General features: G+C 39.1%; 1 protein-coding gene across 3 annotated transcripts in view; it reads right to left on the minus strand.

Moving 5' to 3' along the window:
- LOC128234602 (proto-oncogene tyrosine-protein kinase receptor Ret-like) overlaps window positions 1–10,131 on the minus strand; it is a 42,175-nt gene extending 32,044 nt beyond the window's left edge. Inside the window, exons 1-5 of one of the 3 annotated variants that reach the window (XM_052948916.1) lie at window positions 9,844–10,131; window positions 5,386–5,525; window positions 3,315–3,516; window positions 1,260–1,339; window positions 4–214 (exon numbers count right to left, since the gene is read on the minus strand). In XM_052948916.1, coding sequence (XP_052804876.1) covers window positions 4–214; window positions 1,260–1,339; window positions 3,315–3,516; window positions 5,386–5,525; window positions 9,844–9,874 — 664 coding nt within the window. In that variant the 5' untranslated portion in view covers window positions 9,875–10,131. The remainder of the gene's footprint in view (window positions 1–3; window positions 215–1,259; window positions 1,340–3,314; window positions 3,517–5,385; window positions 5,526–9,843) is intronic. The other 2 variants (XM_052948919.1, XM_052948917.1) reach the window with 2 other exon arrangements.
- Between the last annotated feature and the right edge of the window lie 6,152 nt (window positions 10,132–16,283).

The following is a 16,283-nucleotide window of genomic DNA, read 5'->3' on the forward strand; positions in this document are numbered from 1 at the left end:
TACCAAGGACGTCTAATGAAGTTTTATCTTCCTTCGGCTGGCCGTTTTTATTGAAACAAATGTAGTTTCCACTTTGCTCCAGAGTAACATTGTGCAGCGTAATGTTCTTCATATATTCAGGTGCGCCCAAGCTTGTCACATGGTTTACAAATCGCTGAATGTATTCAGCCGACGAAAGAACATTTTCCCTTCTGTCCTCGAATTTCCAATCCCCCTAGAACAAAAGTCGTCACACAAAATAATAAAAGCATAAAGTAAAATACGTAATAATATTGCACGATATATGGCCATAACGTAAAACATGAGCTTTGAGTACGACGCAAGCATTTGGAAGCCATGTTTATCGAAAACAACCTCGGATGTATTCCGGTACATCAGTTGAAGAAGTTCGTAATGTTTTTGTTTATATCGTTAATTAAATGCAGTGTATTAGCTTGTATTTATTGATCCAAGTTTACATTGATTGCCTGTGAAGTGTATTTGTGCAAACATAATTAAGATTCCAAAGATTTAAGTCATTAAGTTTAACTCCTTAATTAAATTACTACGCGATCTACTTGCAGCGGACTTAAACATACTGATTTCTGAGTATATAAATCGTTCAAATACATCCGAGTTTGTTTTCGATAAAATGGCCGAGGAGGTCCGAATGCCACGCATGGTCTCGTCTGCAAAGGGGCATAACTGGACAAGTATTAAGCAAGAGGAATTGACATATGTTGTCAACTTATACATGTGCATTTTGTTTTTGAGAACATGTTTACCAAGTTTCATTTGAATATCGTTAATGGCTTTTAAATAAAATGCAAATTATTAGGTGGCTGCAGGGAAATGCGCTGTAGTTTCTATCTTAATAAACATAAATCAATTTTGAATCCATGAAACAGGTGAATCCAAAACAGCCAAAAACCCGATACAACCCATTTTGCAAGCTCATTCCAAAACCAAACAAACTATTGAACAGAAACTACGCATAACACACTGAAAGCCATATTAAAACGGTTTTGTTCATCCAAGTTTATGCTTACCCATGTCTGTTTCATATCATACAAATACAGGGCGAGGAATCACGTGACTTAAAGGGGTTCTCACAGTAGTCACCACGGATCACAACCGACGTAAACAAACAAATGTGACGTTAATTTTTAAATAACTTTTGTTGACTATAGCCCTCCTTATTTTTCGAATAGTAAAGCTAAAAAGGTATAATTTCTGATGGTACATCATCAATTTCAAAGAGTGAATGTGCGAACAGTTACCTGATTCGGATTGTGTCTGCATAACATGGTTACCGCGTCACCGATCTTTACTTGGCGTTCGCTCATGTAAAGTGCTGGACCTATTAAGAAGAAATCAAAGATATAGGCTCTAGGTACATTGTATGCATTACTTTCATTTTTATGTCATACTATCTGTTTATCGATATATCGAAATATTAATGAAAATCTAACGCCAGAATTATCTTTGAATTAAAAGTAAGTTTTGTTATTCATCGTGATCAATGAATATGTATTATAGATTATAGACAACATAATACTACTTGAAGGCCTAGTTTAATCCTTCTATAAGAGTCCCCCCCCCAAAAAAAAATAAAAAAATAAATAAATAAAAATAAAAATAATAATAATAATAATAATAATAATAATAATAATAATAATAATAATAATAATAAATAAATAAATAAATAAAAAATAAAATAAAATAAAATAAAATAAATAATAAAAAACCTCTTATCAACAACCTCCGTGTGTTGATCTTTATCTAAGTGTCTTTTCAGATCTCCGATCTGAGTATCATGTTGTGCAGTTTTTGAGGTTTTATTTTAGAAATGGACCCTGAATGGCACTGAGCCAATAAACAAATAATAAGGAAATTGGCCCCTACTGTGACACCAGTGCAATAAGCAGAAGATGCAAAGCAGGGAATTGTCATGCCAAACATTCCTTAAACTAGGCCTTAGTTTAAGCCTTCTATAAGTGACCGCATCCCCATCCGTGTATAGCACACACTTTCTGTGTATTGATCTTAATCCTCATGGCTATCAGATCTCAGATCTGAGTGTCCTGCTGTGCAGTTCTGGAGGATTTATTATTGCAATGAACAAAACATCTTTTCTATTAGGTTTTTGGTATACCTTTTTAAATAATAACAAAATTATTAATCTAATGCTTTAGTAAGAGAATAATGGCCTAGTCATGTCTGGTATATTTATCCCCAGCTATGCATCCTTGTGTATTACTCTGGTGTCACAGTCAGGTGACAAATTTCATGTGCATTGTGTATTGGCTAATTTCCATTTGGGCCGTTTTCAAAGAAAATGGGTTGCTCCGGTTATGCTTAACATGATCAAAAGTCATTGATTTGTGACCTGATAGACAGTAACAGACACAGATGGCACTTAAGATTTTTCCACATTTTTCTTGACTCTACCGGCGAATGTTCGAGCCCCACTAAAACCAAAATACTTTGTTATGCTCAAACGGTATTTTGTTCTGAAATTTCGATGACATAGAGTAAATAATGATAAAAATAAGTGTTTTCAGATGCATTACCGGAAACTTATTTTTGGTTCAAAAACATGAGCGAGTCACTTTAACCACACTGCCAACATTTTAAATAAATAAATAACGGTTCTGAGGGAGGGACGCAAGTCAAAAGGTTATGCCCCTAAGTTACGCCCCTCTGACGTCAAATCCTGGATCTGGCCCTTGGGTCTATCTGCGCTGTTTTGTTAAATGTGTGTCTCTCGTTTAAAGGGACTATACACCTGATTGGCACCAAAACAAGTTTTTTCTGTAACGAATCTCAGGACAATTATTTAATAAAATGTTTTACACTCTCATAATTGTAAATAAAAAATACCAAAATGTAAAAAATTAAATCGAGTCGGAGACCTGGTTCGAACCGGTGTCGCCAAAATTGCAGTCAAGTGTTGTAGCAACTGTGCTACAATGGTTTAACCTAAACACTTGGAATATTTAAGCTATTTACCTAACTAGGAAATATCACGTGATAACATCGACTAGCCAATCACGCATAAGAATGAATTCTACTAGTAATCTTTTTTAAGAAAAATACGAAAAAAATGCGAAAAATAAATTAATTATAAACTATGTGGTACTTTGGTTAGTAAGTTTTAATGCATTGTACACATCGATATCAAGTTTATGTCAGTTTTCGACATTTTTTTTTTTGCTCTTCCATCATACGGTGTAAAGCCCCTTTAGGCGTACATTTGGCTTAAAAACTGAGACTTCGTAGACGGTGTACTAGTTGATCTGACTCTGTAGTTAACATATTATTGGTATACTTACTAAAATCGAAATCCAGGTTGTAGTTGCCCGACAGCTTTCCGTATGCGCTACTTCTTACATCACACTCATATTGTCCCAGGTCAGCGTGGCCTATATCATGAATAGTAAGGTGTGAGTAACCGCTTTTCAGATCTTCCATGTATTTCCCTCCGGAGGACATGTTTCCAATCTGCACGTCCTTAAATATCCATGTAAAGACGGCCTGCAAGACAAAATGCACCAATGTTATGCCATTCGCGTTTGCATATGGACGTCTATCGTAAAGCTGCACGAGATGTATTTAAATCCATGTAGTTGGTCAAGCAGATGTCAACTCTTCTCATGGTTATAACGTACGGTTCGTATTGTATTAAACTATTTGCGTATTTGTATGCACCAGTCAATTGTAACCACGCACCCCTGGTCTGGGGAATAGCGGGGATTTTGACTTTCGGTCAAACCAATCCCGGGTGAAATCCCCGCCCTGCGCAGACAAACTGCTGGTAAAACCCCGCCAAAATGACCCCGCTACCCCGGGATACCTAGTTAAGGCCCATTCCTCGCTATTTTCGGCGCGAAGACAAAACCACTGCATTCACACTAGTGAATAATAGAACTATTTTGTTTCTCGATGCTACAACTAAAACACAATAAAGTAAGTAAACTTCTGGCGCCAAAATAAACAGTTACAGCTGGCCCATTTCTCGAAACTTCTTAAGCTTAACAGGCTTAAGAAGCTTATTTCAATAAGCCGAAATACATACTTGAATTGAATTTTGATAAATGAAAAATAGTGTATTGTGATAATCATTAAGATAATTTCTATCTAAAGTGTAAAAACTCTTGATGAAATTAATATTACGCAATTTAATGAAAACCAAAAATATTGAGATTAGCTTAATCATTATACGTGTTTTTCATTTTCTTCGAGGCACCCAAATATTTCCATTTCTTTGCACACTGCTCGCCACTAGGCGGCCATACAAGCACACAGCGGGTCGTCGCGTCCTACGGGAGGCGCGGCGGCCCTTTTACTTTTGCACGTTTAGTTGCAATAATCCTGTTATAAGGGACTTAAGAAGTTTCGAGAAATTGGGGCCTGGTTATTATATACTTTCTGGTGTTACAAAGAGTTATCAGTGAACTTAAATGACATTTCACTGTTTGAAACAGTGAAAATATCCAATTGATGTTTTTCACAGTTTTGACATTTTAGCCTGCTCTCAGCTGAAAATGAACCGTCCGCGCCCTATGAGCTGGAACACAATTCCAACGACATCATTTCCGAAATGAAGTTACGTGCGCATTCAAATGGCGCGTTTTTTCTAAAAAACGTGTAGTTAAATGACTTATAACTCCAATTTTAAGCTATAATAAAAAGAAAAAAAAGTTTGTTCATTGTAAGATTGCATCTTACTTAAACAAACAATTATCCTCTTTATAATTATAACAGACTGTTATACATTTTAGTTGTACTTTCAAATACATCTGTGGCTATAAAAACATTGCCCTATTGGCTGTTTTAAGTGTCGTGAGATAGAAAAAACTGCAATTACCAATTAAATTCAGATATTAGAAACATAATAAGATACAAGATCTCCGGCCGCGAAACCCTAGCTCTTCGTCAAGAGACCTCTTGGTTCTTTAACATGCGCGATGTACAGCAACGATACATGGAATACATCTTAACGATCATAAGTTTTCATTTAAACCTTTATTTTTATATCACAACGAATATGAAACTTTTGTATTAGGAACATATTTTAAGATAACGATTTAACGAGCGAGGGAGATCTAGCATTGTGATAAAGAAATAACCGGAGTAAACCCACTTGTCCGGCTAAGTGACCACGAACCACATTGACCCATGCTCCGGCCGGGAATCGAGTCCCTGTTGCTTAGTTTAGTAGCTAGGGCGTTAACATGACAACCAAGATTGCATATTAAGTGTTTAGAACTGTATATTTTTTATCAAAATGCTGCATACAATATTTTAAGCAACAAATAAGACATTTTACTGATGAAACCATTGTTTAAAATTTGGAATATCCTATCAAAATACTATTTATGTAAAAAATCTTATTGTAATTACATCGTATCCTTTGAAGTCATCAGCTTCACACTCAAGAACGACACTGTCTCCGAGTTCGGGGTTTCGGTCGCTATCCAGGTTTACCGACACCGAAGGAGATGATGCAGTCGAGGTGCCGAGCAAGACAATCAGAAGCACGCCTGAAAGGGGAGTTAAATAACACATAATATACGAATATAGATAGGATTTAAGGCATATCGCGGAAGAGATCCGGCTGGGATGGAGGGTGGTAATAGGAACACCTCGGTCATCTAAGCCATACGATGAGGAATATATGACGATGCATAAGAAAAAGCAGTGAAAACTGGGATACATGCCGGTGCATTAACAAAGCGGTGACAAAACTGGGATACATGCCAGTGCATTAGTAAAAGTGGTGACAAAACTGGGATACATGCCGGTGCATTAGTAAAAGCAGTGACAAAACTGGGATATGTGCCGGTGCATTAGTAAAAACAGTTACATAAGGGATATGCCGGTGTATTAGTAAAAGCAGTTACAAAACTGGGATATGTTCCGGTGCATTAGTATAAGCAGTTACAGAACTGGGGTATGTTCTAGTGCATTAGTATAAGCAGTTACAAAACTGGGATATGTTCCGGTGCATTAGTAAAAGAAGTTCCAAACTCTTGGGATACATGCCAGTCATTAGTATAAACAGTTACAGAACTGGAATACATGCCGGTGCATTAGTAAAAGCAGTTACAAAATTGGGATATGTGCCGGTGCATGAGTAAAAGCAGTAACAAAACTGGGATATGCTGGTGCATCAGTAAAAGCATTTATAAAACTGGGATATGCCGGTGCATTAGTAAAAGCAGTGACAAAACTGGGATACGTGCCTGTGCACAAGTATAAGCAGTTACAAAACTGCGATACATGCCAATACATTAGTAAAAGCAGTTACGTGCCGATGCATACGTAAAAGCGGTGACAATACGGGGATGCATGCCGGTGCATAAGTAAAAGCAGTGACAAAACTGGGATACATGCCGGTACATTAGTAAAAGCAGTTACGTGCCGATGCATACGTAAAAGCGGTGACAATACGGGGATGCATGCCGGTGCATTAGTAAAAGCAGTTACAAAATTAATAGTAATGGTTTTAATTAATTAATTAATTGTAGTGTTTTAACGTGAATGTTTATTACTAAGCTCAGTTTTTTCCCTGTGATGTATAGTTATTAATGCAATAACCATAACGATTCTTATGAGTTTATTCCTAAGACTTTACTGCTTAAATGAAATTACTGTAAACCCTCCATATACATCCAAGATTGTTTTCGAAAGAAAATGGCCGAAGAGCTCCGATTGAGAGATTGGATAAAATGTTTTTAGGTTCGCAATATTTAGAACCTTTATGGACAGTGTGTGTGTACCAAGTGATAAATTACGTCATATATGCTACGTCGGAACGCAACATTTTGCTTAAAATGAAGACTTCAACCGAAGATAACTTTTCTTTTACGACACCATTTTAAATGAAACAAAGGGCAGTCTATGCCGCTAAAAGAGCCCCGCATTTTTTTATTTCCGAAATTTGATAAAGTAATTAGTTTCATCAAACACTTTGACAAACCTGTTTCCAAAATAATGTTTTGACAGTGCTCCATCATACGGTCGTATTGTGAAAAAGTTTGTCGAAGTGTTTGAAGAAACTAAACTCGTAATCAAACCCTGGTAAAAGACCGAAGGTGGGGCTCCATAAGCGGCGTAGACTACGCTTTGTTTCATTTAAAATGGTGAATAAATAGTGAAGTTATCTTTGTTTGAAGTCTTTTTTTCAAATCAAAATATTGCCTTCCGACGTAGCATTTATGACGCAATTTATCACGTGGTATACACACGCTGTTTATGGAGAGCACGGGCCTCAAGAGAGTGGTACGAGGTACGCAAAAATTGTATTGTTTGATATGCAGACCAGAAAAGGGGTGAAATAATATTCGGTATGCAGTGTTCTGGTTGAAAACGTTGAATTATTCTGTACTCAGGAGGGAAGGCATTCGGCCTTTTTTATCGGAAACAACCTCGGATGCGTTCGGAGATCCTCGGGCTATTTTTTTATATCGGAAACAACCTCGGATGCGTTCGGAGATCCTCGGGCTATTTTTTATCGGAAACAACCTCGGATGCGTTCGGAGATCCTCGGGCTATTTTTATCGAAAACAACCTCGGATGCGTTCGGAGATCCTCGGGCTATCGAAAACAACCTTGGATGTTTATGGACTGTTTAGAATGTCAAGAATCGGGTTAACTTAATGACTTTACTCTTGGGAATCTTAATTATGTTTGCAATATTACACTTCACTGGCAACAAATTTGAACCTAGATCAACAAATATAAGCTAAAACACTACATTTATTTAATTATATAATTAAAAAAACGAACTGCTTTTAGTGATGTACCGGCATACATCAGAGGTTGTTTTCGATAAAAATGGCCGAGGAGTTCCGATTGGGGGGAGGGAGTTACACCACCATCAGGTCTACCAAACAGACAGAGATGAATGTAAATTGAAAACAAGATAGGAATGGAACTACACAACCTAGCATAGGGCGAGAGTGCTCTAGTTGTATAGGTGGCCGCCTCTCACCCATGAGGTTGTGGGTCCGATCCCACCAGGTGTACTTTCTCATGGCCTTTCAAATAGGACACAGTACTGATTTCAACCCAGGAAACGGAATCGAGATTGATCTTATAAGCTATCAGCTTTCGTCAAAATCGAGCTTAAATAAATTAGTATAAACCAACCGAGTGGTGGAACGGTGTTCGATGACCTTTGCAAGACAGCTACTCAACAGTCTTAAATTAATGTAAATTGAACCCTCTATGTATATGCTAAAGGTCATTTTAGCGATCTATATTGATTTAAAGGTACTGGGTTTGCGCTCGAAGTTACCTAGAAAAACAACCACCAACCAGGGTGCAACATTTTGGGATAGTAAGGATTTGACCAAATTTAACAAAAGAAGATTTTATCAGATTATAGATAAAAGCATTCACATTTTTTTTCGGAAAAGTCTTTCGACATTATAACTTTGTTTGTGTCAAAATGTCCCAGACTACCTAATCAACTACGTCTTAAAGCTATTAAAAAAGTAATGAAAAAATGTGGATCAAATTCATTTCCTGGTAACAAAAAAGCAGCCAGGATAATATTCAATACACTTTTTGACTAATGTATTAAAAGCTGCACTCTCACAATTTGAATGCTTTTACAACTTTTTTATTTGGTCTTTGAATGAGCAAATCTTTGCGTAAATGTCTGGACACCAGTATATAAAATTCTGATTAAAAAGCAGATCGCAGTTTTTCATACATACGTTCGAAAATTGATGCCTTATCGCTAAAAGCGTTACTGAAGCTTTAAGGAAAATGTATTTTTCGGCAGTTTACCAAACAATTGAGATCTGTTCTATTGTCAGGTATCTTATATTATCTGTTCTATTTTGAGTAACCATATATGACTGAATTGAAGGCACTGATGCCAAAATCAGCTGATTAGGAGACAAAAAGAAAAGAAAAGAAAAAGCTCAAAAATGTCAATCTGTGAGAGTGCAACTTTAAGAACAGCTGGGGCATTATCACCTATGAGTGACTAACTGGCCATTGTTAATTATTTATACTCATTGTACATATGACGTTTATTGCTCATAAATCTGTCAGAAAAAGGGTTTGAAGATCTTCGATCGTTTGGTTGAGTCAGTCCACTAATGATATGTTCATTGGATACAGAGATACAGGTCGATGTATCAGTTACAGTCAATACAGTTTCTTCTAAAGATTTTCTACATGTAAATAATACATGTACTCCCTATTTGACCCAACGAACTAAATAAAGGTCACCTTTTAACTAAATAAATAAATTGGTTTAATAGTAGCGTGAAATAACAATATCTTTACAAATCAAATGTAAACATACATCAAATCCGACTTTTTGGCGATCTGTAGAGAGTATTTAGAACTATTTATTCTATATTTTATATTGTATATCTGCTTTAGAATATGATATAACCTTTCCTCTGATTTAACTAGTCCTTAAAGTTATGATAACCTTCAATGGTTTCGAAACAGTAACAGCAGAAAAAATGTTTACAAATAGTTTAAAGTATGTGATGTTTATTAAATGTCGGTTTGTGGTTAAAATCACCTATGCGAAAACAGTTATAGCTTTAAGTGCAATTTTCATAATCGTTTGTTATGTTGAAAAATATTGTTCAATTTATTACATTTATTATACATCTTAGTGGTTATTATTTCCACAACATTATTGAATGTGAAATCAATGTTAATGTTTGTACTGAATATATCTATTCATGCATTAATAAATAAATAAAATCGCTTTAATTTGTATTTTGTGTCTTCAAGTATTTAATATAAGCGTTTGTCGGTTAAGGCTGATCTGATCTATGCCAATTTCTAGGACAAACAATCATATGACGATGAATCTGTACATACCTTTCAAGTGATATCGATGACTTCGATCCATTATAAATCCTCCGAAAAATATTTGTTTTTCCTTAACTCCAGAAACTCATTATTCCAAAATTGTAAACCACTAAAATTTAAATCTCTTAGATCACAATTTACACTAAAATATTTCCTAAAGCGCCATTTTTTGTGAAACTATATTCGGTAAGCTGATCGGTGTATTCCGTTTTAGCCGAAAGCCTAAAAATAGAAATTCAATTGTTCAAACAGTCACGACTGCTTAAACTATCCGGGTACGAACTGGATATTTATTATGCTATCAAAATGTATGTTTAAAGGCTCTTAAACATCGGGTGATCGATTTTGCTATTCGATTGCGAAATAGCAAAATTTAAGCCGGTATTATATCTATTTCGTATTCCGTTTAATATCAATAGGACAATTATATTTAATTAACATGTTTATATTTTATTTTTAATACGTAAACAAATTATTAAACTAACATTTCTTAAACACAACATTTGCAAATTTCAAAAACGTTTTCTTTCAAATGTTCACCTTAAACGCATTAGATTATTCAAATAAACTAAACACAAACACGCTTACATTTAAACCATATACCTATAGGTGAGATGCAAGTTGGATACAGTATACATGTATATGGCTATTAGTAAAAAGTAAATAAATCGTCAGATTTAGCGACTGGATAGATACCTTTCCGGTCTAACGATTTTCATTTCACCTTCGTAGATCTCCGGTAAGTGTCGTGTGTTTCCGTAAGCTGTATACGTTCAGTAATTTTACTTCCGAACTGTATCGACAACTTTCGTAATGATAATATAAACCTCCGTAGTCCAAGGTTATGTCGTGTGCAAATTTCATCGTATCTGATCTGAATGCATTTACAGTTTTCCATTTTACTTGCCAAAGTGAGCGTATTTATATGATAAAATAATCTAATACCCATTACATACATCAGCATTAAATTGACAAATACAATACCAGCTATCAGCCAATGACGTTTACGGTACGTCAACCGCTGCAGTGTAAGATATAATGCATAATATGTCTGTCAATTTGGTTATTGTCATATATATCTCACCCACGCACCCACGTGCATACACTACACTACACGCACGCGCGTAACCGAGCACGCGCACACGAGCACGCACACGCACACACGCACGCACACACGCACGCAAGCACACACACACACACACACACACACACACACACACACACACACACACACACACACACACACACACACACACACGACAAAAACAGCTCTGTATGATATTTTATGTTCAGTTTAAGTGTTAACCTGCCATTGTAAACGTTTGTTTTCATATTTTCATTTATTAGATGCAATCCACCTTGATAGGGAGCCTGCTTTGTTCTTCATTAGCATACTGACAGACAGACAGACAGACAGGCTGGCGGACGGATGGGCGGGCTTTAGGGCGGACGAACGGACTGACGGACGGGACGGGACGGGACGGGACGGACGGACGGACGGACGGACGGACGGACTGATAGATAGACAGACAGACATTTTATTTCGACAAGTACAATATACATCGTCAAAAACCCATATGTTTATAATTATCAATGTCAACGTTTATGCTTAGTAACAAACAATGTAGTAGAAACGAACATATATACCAAAAAATAACAGAAAAGTTAATACGTTAATACGTTACAATAAATTTGTCAAATACTGTAAATGTTAGAATCTATCTAAGTCAGAGGATAAACAATTTTTACCATATTAAGCTCTAACATTAATTAAAGAGGGTCTTACTTTAAGAGAGTCTTTAACAAACATGCATGATAGTTTAATAAGCTCAGTTCTATTATTTGTTTGCAGCAATTGTATATATTTAAATACAGACGGTCTTACATAATAGCATTTCTTAATATATAGCTTTGTAATATCAGACAAAAGCACACAGATAAAATGCAATTGAATAACGTATAGTTGTATATTTTACTTAACCAAGTACATAAAATTGCATTTTATTTTTATAATGAAAATAATGTCCCTCAGATATATCGATTTCATACTTACAATTCAGGGTATATCTTATGCTAAATTTCCATTTCTAGCTGATGATAACTAAAATGGATGATGATTTATTTTGTTGCCTAGCAACAGTTATTAATGTTCAGAAAAGTAATTCATATAATTTGTTAGTTACTAAGTAAGACAACAAAACTGCTTTAAAATTGACATTATCAAGGATATCAAAATCAAATGATATATGTCATCAGTGATCAGCAATCATTTAAAATTAACATTCTCAGTTTTCAAATTTGAGTCGATTGAACATAATATGTAAATCGAAATTGATGTTAATGCCGAAAAAGTTATTTTTCTAAATGCGTAATTAACGCTTTTAGCCAAAAAAACATAAATTTTCAAACGTTTATATGAAGACTGCGATCTGATATTTTGTCAGAAGACTTATATCACTGGTTTCAAGAAAACTGACTTTAAATTGGATCAGTCCAAGACAAAATATAATTAAGTTGGCAAAATGGCAAATCTGTGAGAGTGCAGCTTTAAATTATGTGTATCTTAAATGAGGACAAAATATATCGTGTGCTTTTCAACTTTTGATTTCACTTATATTGAAAGTCCGGGCAAAAGCGGTGACTTTGACTTTGGGTCCAGCCAGTCCCAGTTAAAATCACCACCCTGCGGGGACAAACTACTGGTAAAATCCCCGCCAAATGCCCACGCACCCCGTGGACTTCCTAGGTAAGGCCCATTCCCTATTTCCGGCGCGAAAACAAAAACACTGCATACATTCGGCACTGCGGGGCCACCTGGAAGGTAGAAACACTGCCAATTTCCCCGATATACCACGGACCTGGGTGGGGAGCGTGGTTAAAATTGACTGGTGAAAATGATCACCTCTATGTATGTACAATGAATTATTGTGTTGACGTTGTTAAAATCATTGCCTGTTGTTGTTGTTTACACGTCTTTAATATCGGCCCGTTTGTTTGGTTACTTTTGCTCTTCTATATCTTGAAATAAAGATGTATATCCATTATTTTATTTATGCTGTCCATATATTTTATTCCTTATGAGAATTCTGGCCTTCGAACCTCTGTGTATTTCAATAAAAACATCACATGCAAAAAGGCATCATTAAATGGTTTAACTTACACAAGAGCGAATTTAATTTATCATTAATCTCATTATTATAGTGTTTTGATAATTTAAATAATTATCACTGGTCATATCATAAAGCTTTTACCGTTTAACGCCGGCAGTTTGAAACGTTCTTAGACAATCAAAACAGTAAGGGAAATAACTATTCAGACGGTCAGCAGGGAAACAGTCAACAGTTCGCGACGGTGGTTTTTTTTTACGCATTGGGGATTGCATTTTTTTTTATACAATACCTTATAACTAAATGTTTTCACCGCTGTGATTCTTAGCTTAAATCCAAATTAGTTTTCTTAATTTCGCGAGTAATAATTCAGGAAAAAAAGTTTACAGGAACACATAATTCTAAAACTGTATTTGTAAGTGAGTAGCAGATACCAGATTGATAAATTGTCCGATTGATTTATTAATTATTTAATTAATTGGTTAGTTGATTGATTAATTGATTGATTGATTGATTGATAGTCTAATTAAGGCAAATACAAATTGAATTTCGACATATTTTTTGTGATCGGGTAAAGGTGTAAATCGGTGCTGCTCGTCAGTGCTCGTCAGTGCTGTACGTAAACTGTCAAATGGACTGTCCTCGTTGCTGTAGAATGCAACTCTGGGTATATTAAAAGTATAATCGGGAAAAAAAACATATTGGCGGGTGGGGTGAGCGGGGTCATACTAGGGAGTAAACCGGTGCTGCTAGTCATTGCTGTACGTAAACAAAGTGCTGTAGAATGCCAATGCGGGTGTATTGGCAGTGTTTTTCGGAATAAAAAATATTGGCGGGTGGGGTGAGCGGGGGCAGCAGACCAGGGTGCAGTGCGCTGCTCGGTGGCAATGGTGTGCGAAAACTGCCCCGGGCACTATCCCCAGTGCTGTAGAATGCCAATGCGGGTGTATTGGCAGTGTTTTTCGGAATAAAAAATATTGGCGGGTGGGGTGAGCGGGGGCAGCAGACCAGGGTGCAGTGCGCTGCTCGGTGGCAATGGTGTGCGAAAACTGCCCCGGGCACTATCCCCAGTGCTGTAGAATGCCAATGCGGGTGTATTGGCAGTGTTTTTCGGAATAAAAAAATATTGGCGGGTGGGGTGAGCGGGGGCAGCAGACCAGGGTGCAGTGCGCTGCTCGGTGGCAATGGTGTGCGAAAACTGCCCCGGGCACTATCCCCAGTGCTGTAGAATGCCAATGCGGGTGTATTGGCAGTGTTTTTCGGAATAAAAAATATTGGCGGGTGGGGTGAGCGGGGGCAGCAGACCAGGGTGCAGTGCGCTGCTCGGTGGCAATGGTGTGCGAAAACTGCCCCGGGCACTATCCCCAGTGCTGTAGAATGCCAATGCGGGTGTATTGGCAGTGTTTTTCGGAATAAAAAATATTGGCGGGTGGGGTGAGCGGGGGCAGCAGACCAGGGTGCAGTGCGCTGCTCGGTGGCAATGGTGTGCGAAAACTGCCCCGGGCACTATCCCCAGTGCTGTAGAATGCCAATGCGGGTGTATTGGCAGTGTTTTTCGGAATAAAAAATATTGGCGGGTGGGGTGAGCGGGGGCAGCAGACCAGGGTGCAGTGCGCTGCTCGGTGGCAATGGTGTGCGAAAACTGCCCGGGCACTATCCCCAGTGCTGTAGAATGCCAATGCGGGTGTATTGGCAGTGTTTTTCGGAATAAAAAATATTGGCGGGTGGGGTGAGCGGGGGCAGCAGACCAGGGTGCAAGTGCGCTGCTCGGTGGCAATGGTGTGCGAAAACTGCCCCGGGCACTATCCCCAGTGCTGTAGAATGCCAATGCGGGTGTATTGGCAGTGTTTTTCGGAATAAAAAATATTGGCGGGTGGGGTGAGCGGGGGCAGCAGACCAGGGTGCAGTGCGCTGCTCGGTGGCAATGGTGTGCGAAAACTGCCCCGGGCACTATCCCCAGTGCTGTAGAATGCCAATGCGGGTGTATTGGCAGTGTTTTTCGGAATAAAAAATATTGGCGGGTGGGGTGAGCGGGGGCAGCAGACCAGGGTGCAAGTGCGCTGCTCGGTGGCAATGGTGTGCGAAAACTGCCCCGGGCACTATCCCCAGTGCTGTAGAATGCCAATGCGGGTGTATTGGCAGTGTTTTTCGGAATAAAAAATATTGGCGGGTGGGGTGAGCGGGGGCAGCAGACCAGGGTGCAGTGCGCTGCTCGGTGGCAATGGTGTGCGAAAACTGCCCCGGGCACTATCCCCAGTGCTGTAGAATGCCAATGCGGGTGTATTGGCAGTGTTTTTCGGAATAAAAAATATTGGCGGGTGGGGTGAGCGGGGGCAGCAGACCAGGGTGCAAGTGCGCTGCTCGGTGGCAATGGTGTGCGAAAACTGCCCCGGGCACTATCCCCAGTGCTGTAGAATGCCAATGCGGGTGTATTGGCAGTGTTTTTCGGAATAAAAAATATTGGCGGGTGGGGTGAGCGGGGGCAGCAGACCAGGGTGCAGTGCGCTGCTCGGTGGCAATGGCTGTGCGAAAACTGCCCCGGGCACTATCCCCAGTGCTGTAGAATGCCAATGCGGGTGTATTGGCAGTGTTTTTCGGAATAAAAAATATTGGCGGGTGGGGTGAGCGGGGGCAGCAGACCAGGGTGCAGTGCGCTGCTCGGTGGCAATGCTGTGCGTAAAACTGCCCCGGGCACTATCCCCAGTGCTGTAGAATGCCAATGCGGGTGTATTGGCAGTGTTTTTCGGAATAAAAAATATTGGCGGGTGGGGTGAGCGGGGGCAGCAGACCAGGGTGCAGTGCGCTGCTCGGTGGCAATGCTGTGCGAAAACTGCCCCGGGCACTATCCCCAGTGCTGTAGAATGCCAATGCGGGTGTATTGGCAGTGTTTTTCGGAATAAAAAATATTGGCGGGTGGGGTGAGCGGGGGCAGCAGACCAGGGTGCAGTGCGCTGCTCGGTGGCAATGGTGTGCGAAAACTGCCCCGGGCACTATCCCCAGTGCTGTAGAATGCCAATGCGGGTGTATTGGCAGTGTTTTTCGGAATAAAAAATATTGGCGGGTGGGGTGAGCGGGGGCAGCAGACCAGGGTGCAGTGCGCTGCTCGGTGGCAATGGTGTGCGAAAACTGCCCCGGGCACTATCCCCAGTGCTGTAGAATGCCAATGCGGGTGTATTGGCAGTGTTTTTCGGAATAAAAAATATTGGCGGGTGGGGTGAGCGGGGGCAGCAGACCAGGGTGCAGTGCGCTGCTCGGTGGCAATGGTGTGCGAAAACTGCCCCGGGCACTATCCCCAGTGCTGTAGAATGCCAATGCGGGTGTATTGGCAGTGTTTTTCGGAAT

Source organism: Mya arenaria, chromosome 5, assembly GCF_026914265.1.
Source record: "Mya arenaria isolate MELC-2E11 chromosome 5, ASM2691426v1".
Classification (NCBI taxonomy): Eukaryota; Metazoa; Mollusca; class Bivalvia; order Myida; family Myidae; genus Mya; species Mya arenaria.